Source organism: Lissotriton helveticus, chromosome 10, assembly GCF_964261635.1.
Source record: "Lissotriton helveticus chromosome 10, aLisHel1.1, whole genome shotgun sequence".
Lineage (NCBI taxonomy): Eukaryota > Metazoa > Chordata > Amphibia > Caudata > Salamandridae > Lissotriton > Lissotriton helveticus.
Genome location: NC_136071.1, coordinates 26,634,155 through 26,656,606, shown reverse-complemented (window position 1 = coordinate 26,656,606; position 22,452 = coordinate 26,634,155). Strand labels below are relative to the sequence as shown.

The 22,452-nt window shown below is 44.6% G+C and overlaps 1 protein-coding gene across 9 annotated transcripts in view; it reads right to left on the bottom strand.

Annotated features, from left to right (window-relative positions):
* The window catches only part of FLNA (filamin A), a 539,816-nt gene that overhangs the window by 75,480 nt on the left and 441,884 nt on the right, over positions 1 to 22,452 (bottom strand). For all 9 annotated transcript variants that reach the window (XM_078664611.1, XM_078664615.1, XM_078664617.1 and 6 more), the window contains 10 exons: positions 22,199 to 22,392; positions 19,049 to 19,162; positions 17,768 to 17,911; positions 17,365 to 17,488; positions 16,866 to 17,026; positions 14,259 to 14,349; positions 12,866 to 13,035; positions 10,859 to 10,976; positions 10,331 to 10,593; positions 9,215 to 9,812 (listed from right to left, as the gene is read on the bottom strand). In XM_078664611.1, the coding sequence (XP_078520737.1) occupies positions 9,215 to 9,812; positions 10,331 to 10,593; positions 10,859 to 10,976; positions 12,866 to 13,035; positions 14,259 to 14,349; positions 16,866 to 17,026; positions 17,365 to 17,488; positions 17,768 to 17,911; positions 19,049 to 19,162; positions 22,199 to 22,392 (1,977 nt within the window). The remainder of the gene's footprint in view (positions 1 to 9,214; positions 9,813 to 10,330; positions 10,594 to 10,858; positions 10,977 to 12,865; positions 13,036 to 14,258; positions 14,350 to 16,865; positions 17,027 to 17,364; positions 17,489 to 17,767; positions 17,912 to 19,048; positions 19,163 to 22,198; positions 22,393 to 22,452) is intronic.

The window sequence follows — 22,452 nt, the reverse complement described above, 5'->3', positions numbered from 1 at the left end:
TGTTATAATATTTGATGCACCTGGTTGATTATGTATATTGTTATATTATTGACGCACCTGGTTGACTTTGCACACTTTACCCTCTCCATCTCAACGTTCCTTACTCCCCTAATACTCTCGCACCTGTGGGACTATACACCCTGCTCACACCTACCTCAACTGTGCCCACCTTTAAACTCTAAATATTCTAAACACGCTTAAGCAAGTATATGCTCCTTATTATTGCACTTTATACTATTGACGCAATTGTTTGTCTATACACTGTGTACCGACACTACCTCACCTGTGACCTACCTCATGTCCTTTGTCCCACCTATGTAACTAGCACCTTGTACCTAACTACCTCATATATTACTCTGTATATACGCTTTATTACTTTGTATTTTTTATCCCCATGCCCTTGTAAAGCGCTCTGATATCTGCAAAGATCTTGTTCGCGCTATATAAAACTTTCAAAATAAATAAATAACAACAAGACGACACCATACCATGCTCGCTCACTCACATCCTCACTTGTTACTCAAGAGCATCAGAGTTTCTAACAAATCCAAATATTGAATATACAACAAGGAAACCGAACAACGAGATCAAAGCGGATTTTAGGGAGAATGTTTAGGTGGGTGGGTTAAGTTTCTCTGATCAAGTACTGTGGCTTATCGGAGCACAGCTCCTTGCTTTCACCAATCCAAGGCAAAAGTGATAACATTTAGGAAAAACATTTTCCAGGAAAGATGCTTAATTATACTGACTAGGACATGTACATGCGCAAATAAATCCCGATGAAGGCCTTGTTGCATACAGCAAACTGCGCCTTCTGAAAAAACACTTCCACCTAAATCCAGTAGCCTGGGGCACTACAGGCAATTCGCCACGCTAGTAGGGAAACACCCATTGCTGTAGTGAGAGACAGGATTAATTGTTCGATCCACCACTGGTTGCAAAACTGGCACGAAAATCGCCCTTTTTTTTTAGTTCAGAGTGTGGACTTCACTGGTCCTCAGTGCATTTCTGCAGCTTTCATGCATGACGTCATGCACTTAGTGCTATGAATATGCAAGAGGCCAACCTGCCCGGAGAGCCATTGGACAAGACATTAAGCTAACAGCTTGAGCCTGCTTGTGAATGGTAAACATGCAGGACACCTTTGCTTGGTTGCTGTCCACCAGTATCCCAAGTTCACATAGGCGGAAAGCTAGATTTGACATTTAACAAAGCCAGACTGCATGGAAATTGTGAAGAGAAACTCGAACAGTTGGGTTTGTAACGAAGCCTGGTGCGAGGAAATGGTCAGATATTAAAACAAGCATTCCTTTCATGAGGGACCCTGCCCTTATCACAATTGCATCCGAGACCAATTTCAGGCTCAGTGTTCTGGTTTTGATTTGCGAGTGCTCTTGTTTGGACACTTGTCGCACTGAGATGAATCTAGAGAAAGTGTCGCTGGTTCTTACAAGTCCTGGGCACTCGAATTGCTCCATGGGCAGCATGTGGACTTCCTCTCATGGGCTGGATCTGAATGAAGCAAATCTAACCTTTGAGCCCATCCTCACAAATAATTCTAAGTTACCTGGTTCTTCTTTTGACAAGTCATTCAAGACACCACTAACTGAACAGGTAGCAGTGAGGGTGAAAAGGCAGAAGGAAGAGTGAGGAACTGTGATCCTAGTTCTACCATGAGTATTCTGGCTCCATCAACACATTTCTAAGAACATGTGGGAACACTTTTCAAACTATAAATACATTGGTCTGCTAAAACTGTTTTTAAAGAGGCCATCTAAAGCTACCTTGATCTCCTACACAGTGATTATGAACTTCCTAGAAGGGTTTAAGATCTTCCCTCTTGTTGGGAACCTGTTCCCTCCATGAGAGCTTAACATTGTTCTCTCCAAATCAATGGATCTTTCCTGTGAGCCCAAGCACAAGGCAGACTTGCATGTTTCCTGTAAAGTAGCTTCTCTCCAGGCTAAAACATCTGCTGGAGGAGTGCGTGAGCCGTTAAGCCCTGTGCTCAGGGGAACCATATCTGGTTTTCCACCTCAAACTATCCTTAAGAAATCATGTTTTGGCTAAAAATTGATAGATTTTCATGTGAGTTCGGCAATTCTACTCCTAAACTTTCCAGAACCTCTTTTCTGGAACAAATATAGTTACACATGAGAAATGAAGGCTCTAAAATATTACTTAAACAGAACCACATATTAGAAAAACAATTCACCATGATAGATTCCACCTCAGATTGCTTAAGTCTTCAGCCAGGCTAGCTTGACCCCAGTGGCACAGTGAGCACAGGACCCACGTCTGGGCATACCCTTCCCACATAGGGTGAACAGCAAAACACACAAGATGATGGACGGAATGTTGCACAATGGCAAAACATTCACCCCCAGTCACAGATCTGGGTTTAATCAATCGTTATTTTGCTCACCAAGCCACCCCAGTTCAGACATGACCCTATGCAAATCAGTCTTGACCCTGTGCCTCATGGGAACAGTCCAGACCGAAGGCATGGCTTGGTAGTTCGGGCTGGACTGTTCCCATGAGGCACAGGGTCAAGCCTGATTTGCATATGGCCAGGTCTGAACTGGGGTGGCTTGGTGAGCAAAATAACGATGGATTAAACCCAGATCTGTGACTGGGGGTGAATGTTTTGCCATTGTGCAACATTCCGTCCATCTTTTGTGTTTAGCAGACTTTAGAATGCCATCACTTTGATGGAGTTTTTAACGTAACTTCCAGAAAGGATTGGTAGTTTGTGCAGGCGGGCGAGGGGGAGAGGTGAAGGTTCAAGGTGCACCTTTTTCATATTAACCATGAACCCTAGCATGTGTAATCACCACTGCTGCTTGCGCGTGTGTTACGCATTGTCGGCTGCTGCTCTGATCAGCCAATCATCCAGATATGGAAATACAAGAATGGCCTCTCAGCACAGATGTTTTGCTACCAATGCTAGGCATTCTGTAAACCTTTTTCAGGCTGTTGTGACCCCAAAGGGTAGAACCCTGAATTGGCAGTGCTGTGCTCTTACCACAATGCCAGGTAGTAGTGAGGCACTAGATGTTAGGGGATATTTAAGTAGGAGTCCCGAGGCAGAGGGTCTAGCTGGGATCTCCTGCACAGCAGAGGAATGAAGCACAGTAGGGCAACAGTTTTAAAGTGCTCCAACAGGTATATGAATTCAGTGGCCCGAGGTAGGGAATAGGCTGCAGGGTACAATCTCTTTAGGGAATTAAAATGAACACAATACACATTCCTTGGCCACATTGTAGGGTGCACACGTCTTGACACTAACTTGGAAAAGCATACACCGTCCTCTCGCAACAGTCGTAGCAGTTTCAGACGGATCTTGTGCTGCGGCAGTGGTACATTTGGTGCAAGGGGTGCACTTTAAGCATTATCCCTGCTGAACATTCAACAGGAACCATTGTCTGAAGTTTCTCAGAGAAAGGAATAACCAGATTCTCCCTTGTCAGGCGTTGTGATCGAAGGAGATTAAGGTAAATCACTGATTGGCGGTGCCATTGACAAGACTCCTCTAACTTTTCTAGCACTGCCTCTGATGCCTCCTCTCGGGAACAATTTTTGGGTTAGCCTCTCCTTGTAGGTATGTGGTTGCTGGCAGTCTGGCCACTGTGGTGGTGCTGCTTAATTTACTATTCCTGGCTTCTGCCAATGTCAAAACCCACACTTCGATGGTTGTACATGAGGGCACCCATGGTTTTTGCATGGTCTATCTTTAAGGTTTCTCCAACAAAGAGTCAATTTGAGGGCGTGGCAAGACTCGGATGACCATAGCCAGGTTTTTCATTGCTTTTAACCCCTCGTCCCAGACATGGCTGACAATGGGAATGGAACGGACCACTCTCCTGTAGGGCTCCTTAAAATCATAAAGGAAGCATTCCGTTTGAACCGAAGGCATAGGAAGTTTAAATCTACTTGAGGCTCTTTCCATCAGTTTGTGACCCCCCCCCCCCCCCCAATGTCTGCCGGGGAGAACCCACTGGATCCAGAGTAGGAGAAGCTGGGTCCAGAATCACGTAGTCATCCCACGCCACACACTGGTCAGATCTGTTGCAATCGTCTTGATCCTAGTCAGAGGAATCGTCCTGTAGTCCTTGAACCACTGGAGGTATACCTGGGCTGGATACCTGCGGCTGTGATACCATCTGGGATTTTTGTACTTGCAAATCAGCATAGGCCTTTTTATACTTTAAAATAATTTGAAACAAAAGGTGGTGTTTGTGGATTCTGCAAATACAAAGATCTTGGATGGTTTATGGATAGAGAAACCCATGAATAAGTCACTATTTCAATGTTGCAGGAGGAAAACTGGGAAAAAGCAACATAGCAACTCCACACCTAAGAGTGAGATATCCCGCCTCGGAAGTTCTGAAAACAAAAGCTCCTCTAATAGCATCTCTTGAAGTCCAAGCTCTTGTTGCAATGTGCCTCAATGACATTAGTCTGAAAGAGTGATAAAACATACTCTTCAAACAAAGAACTGAGGAAGAGCGCTTTTGGTTTCGATTTCAAATATTGAAGTTTTTTTTAGACTTGAATATCTTACATATATCTCTATGTTTCACCGGATCAGCTGAATAAGATGGGTCAGTGCTCCTTTAACATTGAGCTATCCTACATATCCTACAGAGGATCAAATGTGGTCTGACCTAGGCTTTGGCGGACTACTAGCCGAAGACATGGGTGAACCCCTGGAATAATCCCTACCTCCAACAATTGCTTCAGTCGTTCAACTCTAACCCCATACCCAACGGCACGCTGGACACAATCATGACCACCCTCCTCCAAGTGAAAGAAGAACTCCACACGCTCAAAGAGTTACTCCTCACGCACACCGAGCACCCCCCCCTCACCACCACTTCTCAACGAATCAACAACTCCCCCTCACATCCTAGTCACCCCTTACATGGGACCTCTATCCCTTCTCGCAATACCTCCAACCGGCCTCAGCGCACTAACAAGACACATCCTACTCGCTCATTACATTGGACCTCTATCACCTCTCGCAATACCGCCAACCGCCCCCAGCGCGCTATCAAGACTCTCTCGGACCGCAACATACACACCCTACTCAGCACATATGTCCCGGCAACCCAAAACAGCTTAGCCACCACACATGTCCATTCCTACGATTCTCTCCAACCCTATCAGGCACCCCACGCTTAGCAACAGAGGCTCTATTCCCAACAACCGCACTAAAGTCCCTCTCACTACAGACCCCTCCACCTCCCCTTACACCCCCAGACTCAAATGCACACTTCTCAACTGTAGATCGGCCCAAAAACACTCGTCGGAGGTCGCTGACCTCATCTGGTCTATGAACCTGGACCTGGCCATACTAACGGAAACATGGTTAACTGAATCCTCCAATCCTATCATGGATATCCTAGTCCCCCCCAACTACTGCATCACCAGACTTGACAGGTCCAACAAGACAGGTGGCGGAATCGCCTGCATTTACAAGAGCAACCTCTCTATTAATAAGGTCACCGCCCCTTCTCTTACCTCCTGTGAATACTTCTGCCTTGATGTCATCAGTGAGAACAAACCTGTGTGTTCACTACACATCATGTACCACCCCCCGGGGGACAAACTCGTCTTCTCCCAACAACTCATGGACACAATGTCAATCAACACAGGACGGCAAAACACACAAATTTACCTTGGTGACTACAATCTCCATTGGAATGACTGCAGAGACGCAGTAGTTAATAGCCTCAAAAATTTCCTTAACGCTTCTGACCTCACTCAAATTTGCAACACCCCGACACATGACAAAGGCTCTATCCTCAACCTTGTCATCTCCAAAGAAGACACCATTCAACTTGACTCAATCCAACCTTGTGACTGGTCAGACCACCATATTATCACATTCCTTATCAAGTAAAAAGTAAAACGCATCCCGGTGCAACACTCCATGCCCAAAGTTTGGAAAAGAGACATGAGGAAACTCAATCCAAACTCTCTTCCCCCTAACAGCTGCAATCTCCTACTCCCCCTACAGACGTTACTGACGTTCAGTACCTAACTGACCACTATCTCAACTCCATGGCCTCAATAATTAATGAGGCTGCTCCAATGCAACTGAAAAGAGTATCCACTAAGATATCCAACCCTTGGTACAATGGGAGTCTCAATGAAGAGACGGGCCATGCGAACGGCGGAGCGCACCTGGAGATCAGTTCCCTCGACATTGCATCTTGAAACTGAGGAAAAAGAGAAATGCATACTTCAGGAAAATAAAACGCTCAAAGTCAGAGTTCTTCAGACTCCAGCTAGACCAAGCAAAAAACCGTCCAAGTAAATTGTTCGAGCTAATCCGATCTCAATCTAAGGAACAACCCCCAGCTGTCGACATTATGAGCACTACTCCTTCCTGTGAAGATTTCTCGGCTTTCTTTAACAAAAAAAAAAGACAATATAAGGAGTGACCTCCTCAATGACCCAACCCTTTACTCAATACCCAACTGCATAACACACAATAAACTAAAAAACAATGCGACATGGTCATCCTTTGACACCTACTCTGAAGAAGAAATTGACAGAATACTCAGCACCCTAAAACCATCCAATCACCTCACTGACCCTCTTCCTGCTAACGCCGTAAAAGACTTCATCCCTTTGCTCCTCCCACTCTGGACTAAAATTATCAATAGCTCACTACAACAAGGAACTATCCCTGACTCCCTCAAAGTTGGACAAGTTACACCTTTACTGAAGAAACCAACAGCCGACCCCACTGATCTAAGCAATTACCGTCCGATTACCAACATTCCCACTCTCGCCAAACTTTAAGAAAAATGCGTCCAACTACAAATGACAAAGCACATAGAACAGTTTGATCTCCTCAACCCACATCAATCAGGCTTCCGAGCAGGGCACAGCACTGAAACAGCTATGACTCACATAATTGACGACGCCATCCAAATCTTAGATCAAAATAATACCTGCCTTCTTGATCTCTCTCTTCAGCATTCGACACAGTGAAACATGAGAACTTACTCGAACTCCTAAAGACAAGAATGGGCTTCTCTGGGACTGTGCTTCGTTGGTTCACCTCCTTTCTACACAACCGGTCTCAAAAATTCAAGAGCAAAAACTTGATGTCTTCCCCAGTACCGGTATCGTTAGGTGTCTCAAGGATCCTGCCTATCCCCTACTTTGTTCAACCTAGTTATGGAACCTCTCACCAGCCTGCTACAAGCATCCAATGTACACTTTCACATGTACGCCGATGACACTCAATTATATCTCAAGTTACAATCCCCTAAAGATATCCTGAGTCTGAATTCAACGATCAGAAGCACCCAATCTTGGCTGGCCGATAACCACCTCAAACTCAATGCTATTCCTAATCTCACCTCCCACGAAAATATCTTCCGCACAAACATGGCTTAAGCACCTAACAGCACTTAATGTCCAACCGACCATCGTGGACTCAGCAAAATCCCTAGGCATAACACTTGACACCAACCTCAACATGCAGCAGCATATCAGCAAGGCAACTAAGGGGGCGAACTTCCAAATAAATACCTTGATGAAACTTAAACCCTTCCTCTCAGCAAAAGACTTCCGAACGGCAGTACAAGCATTAGTCATCCCTCGCATAGACTACGGCAGCGTGGCCCTCTGCGGCCTCCCCCTAACTACAACTGCACCCCTCAGAGCATCACTAAACGCAGCAGCAAGACTCATCACTGGATCAAAAAAACATTCGCATATCTCCCCTGACTTTAAATCCTTGAACTGGCTGCCTCTTGAAGCCAGAATTCAGCTGAAAATTGCCTGCATGACGCACAGGGCTATACACCTGAAATCACCCAGCTATCTCACTCATAAGTTGACAATTTTCGGCGGGTCCAGAACTACCAGAAGTACAAACAATCTTCTGCTGAAACCGAGAAGATTCCGTAAGGAGAAAACTTACAAACGCTCCTTCTCAGGAATGGCACCTAGGATCTGGAACGCACTTCCTCCTGAAACCAGGCTCATCTCCTCCTCCCTTCTTTTTAAGAAAGAAGTCAAAAATATCCTTATGGCTAAATACACTTGAACATTTACGTTTGATTTACAATGCGTCAATCAGTATTATATTATTATATAGCCTTTATATTTCTATGCACGTGTGATTTGACATGTATTAGACTAAAGTGCTTAGATTCTTGCTCCCTATCTGTATTTTTCTCTATTTCTGTATTATTTACATTGTTTTGATGACCTAAGCTTCAACTATGCCTTGCTACCTCATACCTGTACCATATGTAATATTTTGCTATGTACATGAACTTGATGATCTACCTCCTTACTATGCCCCCTGTTCACCTACCCTCCCACCTGCCTTTGTAAAGCGCTCTGTTATCTGCAAAGATCTTATTCGCGCTATATAAAACTCTAAAATAAATAAAATAAATAGCCTCATTGATGTGAACGGGCAAGAGGCACAAAAAAGTAGTTTAAAAAACAGTGCACTCACTGGAAATGACGAAGTACCCCAAAAGATGCTGAAAGGTGTCAAAAATACGAGACAGACTGAAAATTATCTTAATATAAACTTTGGCGCAAGAAAAAGCAGAGTCCAGGAATCCAACTTTATAAAGGGACAAAATGAACAGTCATTAGTAAGGGAGTCCTTCTTTAAATGCAGAATCTGCCTGGGGTGTTTGAAGTTTCACAAATAGTTTTAAAAATAGGTACTAGCAAAGCCAACAGGCATCACGTTAGAGTACGGCTTTGGCTTTGCTAAAGTTGGATGACTTGGCTATCATGGTATATTGTGCGATAGGCGTAAAAAACTGAATGGCACCAATGGATGAAGCTGTATTTAAGTCCCTGTAAGTTAGGTTAGGACAGTATACACGCGTCTTGGCTACGTCAAAACAAACGAAAATGCATTTAAATAGACCTTTAACAAAAAAACTCTTGTGCTCCTGCACTAACGTGGGGCTAACTCGGTGCATAAACATTAGTGAAGCTGTAGTTTGCATTTAAATTTGGTTTAGGAGAATCCATACACTTGCCTGACCTAGCAACAGTCTAACAAATTGGTTTTTGAATCAAGTAAACTGAATGTCCAATTTGTCAGACTTAGTTAGCCCCAACTTGGCCCCTAGAAAATCATTCATAATACTTTGGTCTTTCCCGGCATGCAAATGTCATAGGTCTCCATAACCTACAACCTCACACTGCACCAGCTTACCTTTTCCTTCGACGCCAGGCCCATACACCTTGACTCCACTGGTGTTGACAGCTGGCTCCACCTGCAGCTTGCTGGGGAAGTTTGGCACCATCTGGCCACCGTACTTTATGGTGATGGTGTAGACACCAGGGTAGAGCGGAATGTAAGTGATCGTGTAAGTGCCATCACCGTTGTCTTGGATATGCACCTCTGCCTGCATGCCAGTGTCCGAGATGATTTCAATGGTGAGCTCAGCACTGCCAGCATTTGAGCAATCAACACTGAACTTGCCAGCCTCCTGCACCATAGCATGCTCCAATCCAGGGCCAGAACACTTCACTTTGGTGGGGTCAAAGGTTGGCTCAATCTTAGCCTTGTAGGGAGAGCCAGGAATGTGAGACTCTGCAAAAAGAATGTTGATGTTGTAGTCACCGGGCTCAGTTGGAAGATAGGACACCGAGCAGGTTCCGTCGCCATTGTCAAGGCACTCAATCTTTGCCTCACAGGGGCCTTCCACAGTCAGACCCAAGCCACCAAGGCCGGCTCCTTTCGTGTCGATGGTGAACGGGGAAGGTGCGCCAACGTTGCCACCTTTCAATCCAGGACCATAAGCCTTCACCTAGAGGGGAACACGCAACAAAAAACTAAGTCAGGCTGCGCACAAACTGAAAACCAAACCGAGCACCTGTTCTTTAAAGCAGTAGGCACCTGACTGGAAGGAAGAAAAAAATAAAAACAACCAGCAAACAGGACCGAATACTTTCAGTCCATCCACACCTCATCACTGTAGTACCCACCACATCCAGCAATATATAGCCAGTCAACATTTTCATAAACAAAAAATGGAGACTAAACCAAGACTGCAGCATGATTTGCAGTAAAGTATTTATTCATTAAATGTTATTTTAAAGGCTTCGAAAGCAGGAATTCTACCAGCGAGAATGAAACCGTTCCATAAGAATCAACAAGCATCAGCCAGGCCACCATTCCCAAAGAAACTAGACTATTAAAGTCAAATATTCTTATATCATAAATCAGAGGAACCCCCAACATCTACCTCTGTGGCACGTGGGAGAGGGAAGCGCTCCAAACAAGTGACATGCATTTTCACAATGAGAACATTGATCCAGGTCTCACCTTTGATGGATTAGTAGGTGGGACGCCTTCCACTGGGAAGGGGCTTCCAGGGACTGGCACTCCATCATAGGTCACTTCCACCTCATACGGCCCTTCCTCCCGAGGGATAAACTTGACCGTGCTGTTGTCCGGGCTCAGGCCTGGCTCCACCTTGCAAGGTACAGACTTATTCGATGGACCAGTGATCTTGGAAGCCACTTTGCCTTGCCCTCCAGCGCCCTTCGATTTAACAGTAAACTCCTGGTCTTTACCAACTTCAACCTCTGCAGATAGGAGAGTGCACAGTAAATTTTCAGAGTCACAGAACAAGCAGTGATCGTTAAGTCTTCCACTACGGAGTAACCTTAGCCGCTGTGCATAGCTAAGACCAGCATAGGTTATTTCCACACATTCAGCGAAACCGTTTTTATGCTACTTCCTCAAAAGAGCATCATGGGATCAATCTGTCTAAATGACACTGCTTGGGCTTTCTGAAGAAAACCAAGTTTTTACCATTGTGGATTTGATTGCAGATAAAACATAACTTACTGTCTCCAAGCCCAGAGATCTTGATCTTGCTGAGGTCCAGCGTTGGGGCAATAGCAACTGGAAAGGGACTCTTGGGGATGTGGTCTCCGCCATATGTCACATTCACACCTAGGTTACCCTAAAAAAATGAAAATACAAGAAACCAATCATTGATACATGAAATCTACACAAGCAATAATCAATTTAAGGGTCAAAGTAGCAATCAACCACTATTGTCAGTGTGATGTCTGCAAGACATGTACATAATCTACGAATATTATAGGGGATTGTCCATGATCACTTTTTTTTTTAAATTTCTTTAAAATCAAAAATTAACGCATTTGAAAAATTGTTCAGGCCAACAGAGGTGAAGCCAGCCCAGGAAAGGTACAGAATAGTGAAACTTTGTCTATGGTTATGCGGAGAATGAAAGCTTGTTCATCCACAAGGCAAGAGTCCAACTTGCTTCTACTTTTACCCTACACAATGTATTCATTCACTCTGAAGGGTGTCCTTATTAAAGGGGTAAAAGATTGAGGACAAGCTGTGCTGCTATTTATATCAGACCGTGTCACACGCCACAGTATCTCCAGAATTTGGTTAAATGAGCAGTGCAACTTCAGATTAGTCCATCAGGTCCACTGCCACGACTTTACTTCTGGAGGCCGTAGACAGCCCCGCACTACGTCCACCACCTGCTCCCTCAGACCCCTAGTCTGGACAGCGAGGCGAGGGACAGAGGCAAAGGTGGATTCTTACATCAACTACGTCTGAGGAAGGGAGTTTACTTATGCTTCCATTTCATCCTGCAGTAGCCCAATAACAGTATCAAGCAGGGTGCAAAGACATTTATGTCTAATCTCCGGCAACAAATACAAGCACAGTTCCCACTGACAGGAAGCTGGTTTAAGATGGCGAGGAAGTGACCCCACCACCCTTAAAGCCTAAGTGCTAGATAAGACCATGTTGCATGAAAGGTCCGACTGCTACAGGGACATGGACTACGCCAAGGTGATCTCAGAGTCCAATTGACAATCCAAAGATTAGACTCTTTAGTTGGAGGCAGGTTGACTTTAGGTTCATGAAACTAAGCAGCCTGAGGAACTAGAATCCGTGAAGAGCATGCTAGACAGAAATAATCTTGAATAGGCCACACATTCAGTGGTCAACGTAGACAAATTTGCTGATCGCAGAGGAGAATGCCAGCTAAGTAAGCAGCTGCAATAGGAAACCAGAGCAATTCACTCCACACAAAACAAAAAGTTGCATTCATTGGGTACAATATTAATTCAAAATCATACTACGTAAAGCTATAGAGTGGGGAGAGCGCGGCCTTCAGAAGTTGGACATGCTGCCTGGAAGCCTCAAGGCACATACTCTTCAGCCAGACCTACTCAAAACCTACATTTAGCAGCCAAAAAGTGAACAACTCCCCCCAAAACACAGGGCAAAGTGAGCCCCCCCACCCTCCAAGTTTTAAAAGCAATGACTATCAATGCCTAGTAGAAGGCATCAATTGGTTATGGCACCTTTCACCACGACCCCATCCTCTGCCAGCTGTACAAGGGCACACCTCTTCCAAGGGGACAACCACCATCTGTTGGCAATCACAGGGCTCCCACTTTGAGGATAGCAAGTAACAGGATGCCAATTAAAAAGTTGCTCTAGTTATTTTATGTGAGCACTGAATCAGGACACTTGTGAACTCTGCAACCACAGCATAACAATGTCAAGGGCAAACCTACAAACAACCACATGCACCATGCCAATCCTGTAAGCCCAGACCCTGCACCCACCAAAAGGCTGCTGGAAAACAAATGCCTTCGAGACAGTCCCATTCACACAGCAGAACACTTGAGCAGGCCTCCAGTGAAGGTAAAAAGCATAAGCTGGTCACCTGCAGTAGCTCACTGGCACTGGCCCTTATTAGCCAAGCGAGTGGAGTTTATGAGTGGGTGATGGGTTTGTATTTCCAAGTTCACAGAACCGCTCATTTCTTCCCACTTCTGGGTGGGGCAATGGACTCACCTGTTGAACTGGAGTGTACTTGACAGTGTAGGAGTTGTCATGGTTATCGACGACATCAAAGTCGCGCACCACTTCTCCTTTGGCAGGGCCAGTGAACTGGACATCCAACTTCGCCTTGCCAGCCGCCTTAGTGTTGACAGTAAAATGAGTGGGCTTGCCAAGTTCAACACCTACGGGGAAAAAAAGAATCAACAATTCTATACATTAGGCATGGGGCAAATCATTTGCGTTAGGCCTATGGCATTGTGTGTAGTAGTAACTCAGCCTTGACTTTTTAGCAACTGCCAACCTATCGTAGGACAGAGAAAAGCTCAGTTTAGATATTGGAGACATTTTCCTCAAATGCTTTGTTAAAATCAATTCCAATTTTTTTATTCAAGAGAAAAAACAAGTACTTGCTTATATTTTTAGTGGGGCGGAAGAAACTACCCCAAACTTAATGAACTATTACCTAGGACATCTCGACCTTCTTGAGCCCAAAGTCCACTTTACTCAGTTATTTTAGACTTCTCCCATCACATCTGCAACAATCACCGGCCCTCACTGCGCTATGCTGGTCGAACGCTGAAATATACGAATTCTGTAGCTGGTACAATAGGATTCCGCTTGCACATCAGGATAATCTGCTTCTCTCCTAAGCAGACTGGACTGTCCCATTAGGAGCAAGGGGTTGATCCTCAGATCTGCAAAGGGATACTGCAGTAACATGCTCCCTGCTCCCAGCTCTTCTCCATGATGGCAGCCAGGCTGCTCATTTCCTCATGCTAGTTTCACTGAATCAAGGACTGCTTCCCATTTTCACTTTTACATCATGCCAGTGTAGAAACCGCGCTCAGACGTGGTCTTGGCCACATGGAAGCCCGGTCAGATTCATTAGTGTCTGGATCCTTGCTAAGAAAGATTCCTACTTCCACATCAGGCTTGAATTTGGGAAGCCCCAGGAGACTCCCAGGTCTCAGTTTACAGGAAATCTACTAGAGGCCCTCAAGATTGCACAGTGGACACATGTGCACAATCACAAGAGTGGGCAACCAAGCCTACACCAGTTGGAAGGCACATGCTCTTTGTACTGGTGCTGCCGTCATTGGAAAAGGAGTGGACCCTGTAATGAGATAAACAAGCTCCCAGCCTTGTATGCGCAACTGTCAGGACCACAATGTTTGAGAGCCACCCCCAAAACTTACAAAGGGACGAGCTAGGTCTGGGGAAACAAATGTATTGATACATTGCAGCATCCATTCCCTAAACCTGCTATCTCCCTCAGTGGAGGGAATGGGACGGAAGTGGGGGTGAGGGGGAGAATCGTGAGGAGTTTTATATGTTGTATGGTTTCAAAAGTCAAAATACATTATAAAAAATAAAAACAGCTATCTTGCATGGACTTGCTACTCACCGCTCCTGGTCAGGCCAGGGCCATCAGCCTTCACTTTGCTGGCATCGTGAGACGCATCAACCTTGATTCGGATTGGACTCATAGGAGTAACCTGGAGAGCAGACAGTGGGGGGTTAGACTGGAAGCAGAGAAATAGCCCATCCTGCAAGCTGTTAACATTGCAACTGCACAGGAATTGTATACAGAAGGTCCTCTTGTGTCAGCTGGTTGCCGGCCAAGATAAAAAAACACGCCCTCAGACATAAGTTTCTCATTACAGGTTTTCCCAGAATGAACTTTGCCTACATAATTAGCACAATACCTGCATTGCACCCTGCATTGCTTAGACATCCTTTGTCACAGAGAACCATAAATAAACAAAATCTAAAAGTTTGGAATGTTCGACAGCACTGGGTGAGAAGGACCACTAGCGGGCACTGCTTCCAACACATGCTTTATCCCACATCCTTCTTGGAGCGTTTCCTGAAAAACAAATTAGTTACTAACCTTTTTTCCCCCTCTATCCCTCCGCTATCCTTCTCAATCCAAATAACTGACTAATAGCCACCACTCAAATTACTTTCATATTTCACTATACTAATTCACCACTAATTCTTTATGGGTTCCGGAGTAGCGGCTAATTACAGAAAAAAAAAAAAAATCACTTCAACACCCCAATCGGGAGTAACAAGTGTTTTTCCCTCTTCTATTTCTCCGCTATCCTTCTGAATCCAAATGACTGACTAACCTACCCACCACTCAAATTACTTTCATATTTGACTATACTAACTCAACACTAATCCTTTATGGGTTCCGGAGTAGCGGCTACTCTAAAAAAGCGTGTCGACGCCTCCTCAGGGGTAGTAAGCGCTATATAAAAGCAATTACAATACATTTGGTAACCATCTTTCTGCAGATACTCCAACTCCCAACCTCTTTAATCTCTTCCAGGTGCCACACTGGATCTGGAAAAATTGAAACCGATCTCCCATGCGAATTTGTCGAGTTAAACCCTATGATGCCTGAAACTACCCTCAATAGGACATTACCACATCCATATAAGCACCACTCTGGTGCAATGTTATCATTTTCTGGTCTGTTTTACCCCTGTCAAAGAGGCAGCAACAAGATGAGCCCGAGACAGCTGGCCAAACATTCATGCAGCCCTTCGTGTGCTCACCACTCCCCCTGCTCCTGTCGTGAGAGCAGCCCCACCAAGCTGCGGACATCAGGACAAAAAGCGAGTTAGCATTTTATTTTTCCGCAACTTCAGTTCTAAAAAGCAGTGGGGTGACGCTCCTCCACCTTCGCGGAGGAGCCGCCACGGCTGGCCACACGGAACAGAGTAACCACTTACGGCAGGAAAGACTAATCAGAACCTACTTATCAGAAAAGATGAGCACAAAGCCAGCAGCTCACCGACGAGCAGAGGTAATGACAATAAGCAAAACTGCTTTTATCAACAACCACAATGGGCACTGTGTGTGGGCACCAATGGGAGCCCACCAAGACTGGGTACCAGATTAAGTTAAGGTCCCACTGAGTCACTCCGAAGAGCGCAGGAGGAAACCTGTAACTCAAACCTTCAGGAAATATCACAGCAATCATCTATTTAAAGACCAAGTTGATCATTCAAAGAAAAGCCAGAAATACTGAGAGGTGCCCTTTAACTGTGCCCATTGCATGGCCTTGTTGGGTTACAGAAAGCAAAACAGCTCTGAAAGGCACGTCTTAAGGGAGAACCCACTCCTTTCCACGCGGGCAAAGCAACAGAACAAGACTGAAGTCCAGAATACAGATTTCATGGTAGGGCAGTGTCTATGACCTATTCTGGGCCCTATATTGTTTAAGTGGTATTATTGCCACTACCACTTTCCAACACATGGGCATTCAGACAGCTCCTAAATGGACGCAACAGTAGAAGAGTAGAAGAGTGGGCAACCAAACCTACACCAGTTGGAAGGCACATGCTCTTTGTACTGGTGCTGCAGTCATTAGAAAAGGAGTGTATCCTGTAATTAGATGCTCCCAGCATCTCTGCATGGTCTTCAAAGGGCTGGGAGCTCTACACTGCATTTTTTAACTTAACTGTGGAGCTGGTGGAAATGCTACAAGTTCTGATGAGAACATTAACACTTTCCCCAATGCCTTTTTCCAATTACACCCAATAACACTTTGGTAGTAGAAATGCAAAAACAGACAAAAAAGGAATATCGAGATGGGTTCCCACAAGCAGTCATTGTGGGAGGTCGACAATCAAAACCCATTTAGATGCTTTAACGAGCGTAACTACTAGTGTTAAAAAAAATGCACACCATGTGAATACATCACAAACCAATCAGCAAAATTCACCTAATCTCTACCTGAACACCTCGAAATGAACACTAACATTTAGGCCCACTCTTATTTTATGGCCCATCTACAATTCTACCAATTACAAGAAGCACGGTTCAACTGGACTGTTTTGAAAGTCGCCTGGCCGCCTGATCCTGGGAAGCAAGACTGGGGTCACACAGCCTTACTCAGACTGCTGCCAGGACTTAATATCAATTGCAGAATTTGCCCTTTAAGCTACCCTGAGTGCAAGGCAGTGCCAGATAAAGTGCAGAAGAGCTCAGGCAGACTCACCTGATCAGCAAACAGTACCATGATGGTGTAGCTGCCTGCACCAGGCGGAGTGTACTTCACCGTGAACGTGTCATTGTCATTACGGATGATGTCAAAGTCGATGTCGGTCTCGACAGGCTCCACCACACCTGGGGCACACTTGATGCCGATGCTAACATCACCTGCATAAATGTAACAAGATGACAGTTAACCATCAGAGCTAGGGTGGAGGGTTCAACAGCTTGGGTGGAAAACAAATGGGAAAGTTCCAGGTAATAACCAGCTGCACAAGTGACAGATTACATGTTCTTAACAGATCCAAAAACCATACTGTCACAAAAAGTTGCACGCATTCGTCAAAGGGAGGCCATCTGGCAGCAGCATTAAATTGATTAGAACCCAAAGAAAACCACCATCAATATAGGCTACATTTGTGGGTGGTTTTATCATGCATGTCACCTTACAGCAACCATGCTAGGAAGTGAATAAAGACAGCAGTCACCCTAAAAAGTGAACTTACCCTGTCCAGCCTCCATGCAGTCTACTGTGAAATAGGTGGGTTCGTGGGCTTTCAGTCCAGTCTTCGCCACACCAGGTCCATACACCTTGACTTTGTTGGGGTGGCAGCCAGCACCAACATTCATCTGCAGTCACAAGGAAAGGTGAAACTACTTCACGGATGCTCAAGCATGATCCACCCTAGCGCGCAAGCAAACATTCCTGCAAAGCAACCCTACCCTTGAGAAGGGTGGCATAGTTGCCATGCAGTCATACTTTGTATTCAGGTTGGCCACAAGAGATGCAAAGAATTCAGTCGGTCTCCTTACTTAAGCAAAAAGTGGGGTGACGAGTATCAGGGAGTGAAGTCAATGTCTTTATACACACATCCTTTCAATTCACATTAGCAGAGCCACTGTCCTTACCCTGAACGGACTGTTGGGAATGTTCACGTCACCCCAGGTCACCACAGCTGTGTGCTTCAAGGGCTTCTTTGGAAGGTAAGAGCAGCTGTAGGTCCCATTTCCATTGTCCTTTGTAGTTACCTCAACTGGGGTGCCCTCGGAATCCTGTGAGGAAGAGCGACAACCTTGGTTATTCCAAAAACGTATTCCTCCCACCGAAACCCTGCATTAAGAAAGGAAAGTTACTCATCTCTAATCATAGCTTAGCTTCCTTCTCCTTCCCGATTGTTCAAGTTCTTCCTCACAGTGGCGGATTCTGCCTAACTGCGGTGAATAGTTTGAAGTCTTTGAACTGGAGGACAATTCCCTGTGCCGGAGTACCAAAGGCACAGGAAAGATTCCAGGGACGCAATCTTGAACCATGGTAGCAGCAGAGGAAATTTAAAACTATGATATTCAGACAGCGTTCGACCTTTGAGTAATGCACATTACCATGTTCCACAGACAAATGCAGACTCTGCAGGAGATATAAGACTCAATGGCCAGGCAAACCAGAAACACTTCATGTGTGGTCACCCCGATCTACCATCAGCTCCTACCCATCTAGGTCAACAACTTATTACTGAAGGAAAGCATGCAACAGGACCCTGTCAGCACCACAGAAGGCCACATGGGGCACCCTGGCACCCAGAGCTTGAGGGGGGCTTCTCCTTGCAGTGAAATGTGGCTATTCCAAGATCAAATGTATTCACTCGCCCACGACAGCAGTGTGGCAATTGAACACTGTGGCAATTAGGGTTGCCACATGGCCTGGTTTAGCAGCATGACCCGCATTTAAATATCCTGGCCGGTACAAAAGTTAGATCTAGTATTTGATCCCTTATTAGTAAATGCTTTAAACAGTAAATATGAGAAGAAAACAGTTTAAATGAATGTTCGAGGTGCCTTAGTGAGAACGATTCAAGTAAAGAAAGATTGAAGGGCTATGTTAAGAATGAATACAGAATTTTCTATAAAGTTCTATTTAGGCATCATGTCCAAGCCTTTGGAGACTCTAAAATGTGAACAAATGGCCGGTATTCCTCACTGGGAAAGGTGGCAATCAAGATCCGATCAGGATTGCTTTTACTCAGTATTCTCATCTCAGACCTTTATTACACTATGGACCGTGTGCTCACCACAGGAGTTTAATGGTCTGGCTCTCGTGCCCAGCAGATTTCCACGTGCTGCACAATGCAGCTAATACGAAGGACCTACAAGGGCATTCGTGCTCTGGAACGTGGGCGAAAGAACATCCCTCACCTGAACCTGGACTAGCAGGGGCGCCTTCCCTCCATTTTTGGCATCAATTGTGAACTCTGTTGGCTTGTTGATGGCCAGACCAGTTTTCTCCAGCCCAGGGCCATACGCTTTCACCTAGAGTCAGGCAAAAAAAGACAGTTACGGGTAAGTAAAACACTTCATATCTTTTCAGGAGACTCCACTGAACAAAAGTGCTAAGCCACAAACTAGGAAAAGACCTCGGCTCAATGAAACTGAAGCACCTTCAGTTGGCAAAACTATTTACAAACCGTGGTTCCAAACGGTGGGCCGCATAGCCCAGTCTCACTCAGCACTAAGCTGTAAACTTGCACAACACAGTTCCAGAAGGATTTAAAGTAAGCCATCAGCGACCATGTATATACACACACAACGATATGGCAAGCACGGAAATAAATATTTAAAAAACTTGCACTAAACCAGGGTCTTCCTCGTCTTTTTCGTTCCGTTGAAGGTGAGCCTTGCAGTATATATATATATATATATATATATATATATATATATATATATATATATATATATATATATATATATATATATATATATATATATATATATTCCTTCGCGCTTTACCTCGTCGCAGGGGGAACACATTCACGCTGGTGCCATCATCGGGATCGAGGTCGTCTCCCGCTTTACATCCAACACAAGTTTTCAAAATTGATGGCACTCCACTCAGAGGTTGCTTTTCAAATTATTTATTGACAACAATTGAGATCGCCTACGCGTTTCGAACTGAAGCGTTCTTGATCACGGCATAATTTTAGACAGTCAGTCCTTCTTTGCTTTCCCATTAAATACACATGTAAGCAGCTGTGCATTGTGGGCCTTGTAGTGCAGCTTTTTTACATGTGTGCATTTGAACAATTTAATTCATTGGACAAATGAGTGCATTGGCAATTATTTCATTCAAATACACTTGTTTTCTTAAGAACTAGGTTCTTGGGCTTAGTGCCCTTTATATATTTTTCTATTTACAGGTGTATTAGCAGATAAACAAATCTGAGTATTTCTCCCATTGCCTGTACGGCCTTGCGGCGAAATGCTTCCCATCCGCTCATATCAGTAGTTAGTGCATTATTCTCTGATATGCCCTTATGTGTTTAATCAGGGATTATATTAACTGTGAACAGCTGTATATATGTGCATATACGAATGTGATTGGGAGCATTAGAGATTCACGGGCTGAGTGCCCTGGTCACCGCAATTGCTGGCCATAGGTGTATGGGAGTAGGCTGTAATGTGTTTGTCAAAGGGTGCAACAATTAGCAGTTTTAGCAAACAGTATTTTTCAGCAGTTATATTTTGCAATAATGTCAATAGTTACAGATGTACATGTAGTTCAGCGTCTCCATTCAGTCCATGTGGTTGCATCGTCTTGAATCTCATGATGAGTCTCGATTCGAGTCGTCTCAAGTCCAATTTTCTATCCCCGCCACGTTCGTTTTGGGGTATCACCGCCAGGCCAGAGTATGTCATGTACTGCCATGATTTTCCAGGGTGGGTGGCCATGTGCTTTGCCATGGCATACGAGAAGTCTTTATTTTGGATCGCACGAGTATGCTCCAGGATTCGCTTTTTCAATGGACACGTGGTACTCCCTATATATTCTTTCCCGCATTTGCATTGTAATATGTATACCACAAAGGATGTTTCACATGTTATCACATCTCTTACTTCAAAGTTTTTCCCAGATGGATCACAAATATTTTTAAGATTTTTGCCAATCTGACAGGCTTTACATACTAAGCATCTTGTAAATCCTCTTTGTTTGATTTCCAACCAGGATGGTTTTTTGCGTATTTCAAAGTGGCTGTGTACCAGGTGGTCCGATAAGTTTGGTGCTCTTTTGTAGCTCACTAGCGGATTCTCTCCTATGTACAGGCAATGGGAGAAATACTCAGATTTGTTTATCTGCTAATACACCTGTAAATAGAAAAATATATAAAGGGCACTAAGCCCAAGAACCTAGTTCTTAAGAAAACAAGTGTATTTGAATGAAATAATTGCCAATGCACTCATTTGTCCAATGAATTAAATTGTTCAAATGCACACATGTAAAAAAGCTGCACTACAAGGCCCACAATGCACAGCTGCTTACATGTGTATTTAATGGGAAAGCAAAGAAGGACTGACTGTCTAAAATTATGCCGTGATCAAGAACGCTTCAGTTCGAAACGCGTAGGCGATCTCAATTGTTGTCAATAAATAATTTGAAAAGCAACCTCTGAGTGGAGTGCCATCAATTTTGAAAACTTGTGTTGGATATATATATATATATATATATATATTCATTAATTAATTAAGGGTTTCTAAAGCGCTGGAATCGACTCCCGAAGGAGTATCTCTGCGCTATAGACTGCTGGGGAACCCGTCCTGGCTTTCCCTGTGAGATGGTCCCTACTGGGTATCTCCAAGGTGAAACCAGGCATCCCCGGCGTTTGTGGGGGGCCGTTGTGGAGATGAGGCAAGCTAATGCCCAGAGTTGCCGAGTGTGATCCCTGGTTATAGTAGGCACCGAGGCGAGAATTATTGAGTCTGCTGACCATGGTCCACGACGGGAATTGAACCCTGGTCCCGCCTCTAACCAGTGAGCCACTATATATATATATATATATATATATATATATATATATATATATATATATATATATATATATATATATATATATATATATATATATATATATATATATATATATTTTTTTTTTAACAGAGTTTCATATAGCGCAACCTGGACTGGAATCTGATATCCGAGCGCTTTACATAGCACCAGTTGCATTACATGAGGACACATTCATTTTTGTCAGGCATGGAGAGCTGAAGTGATTTGCCAAGAATCACAGGATGTTCAGCATCGTTGCCGAGACCCAAACCCAGTTACCCAAATTCAAGGTCGACCGCCCAAGCAGTTAGGCCAACTCCTTTCCCCAACTGCTGTGGGGAGGGGGGGGGGGGGGGGCTTCCACATTGCATGCAAATATTGGTATTAAGAGAGCTAAAGCCTACAAACCAGATAACAATCAGAAGCCCATCTATGAAGTGCTTCTTGTCCCACTGCCTGCTGGCTAGTTACAGGTTTAAGAGCTATAATCGCCAGAAAGGAGACACACACACACACCACTCAGTTACCTTCTCTGGGTAGAAGTCCTTTGGTGCAGGTTTGATCTCTGCCATAAAGGGGCTGTGCTTGATGTCTTCGTTGTTGCACAGAACGTGGACTGCATAAGCACCAGCCTCTAAAGGCCAGTACCGGACGTCACATGACCCATCTCCCCTGTCGTCGCATTCTATCTTGGCCTGCGATGGCCCTTCCACTGAGAAACCTGTACGAGGGAAGAGAAACTGAAGTCACCTCTACGTAGAGCAAAGGACTGAAGGGAACA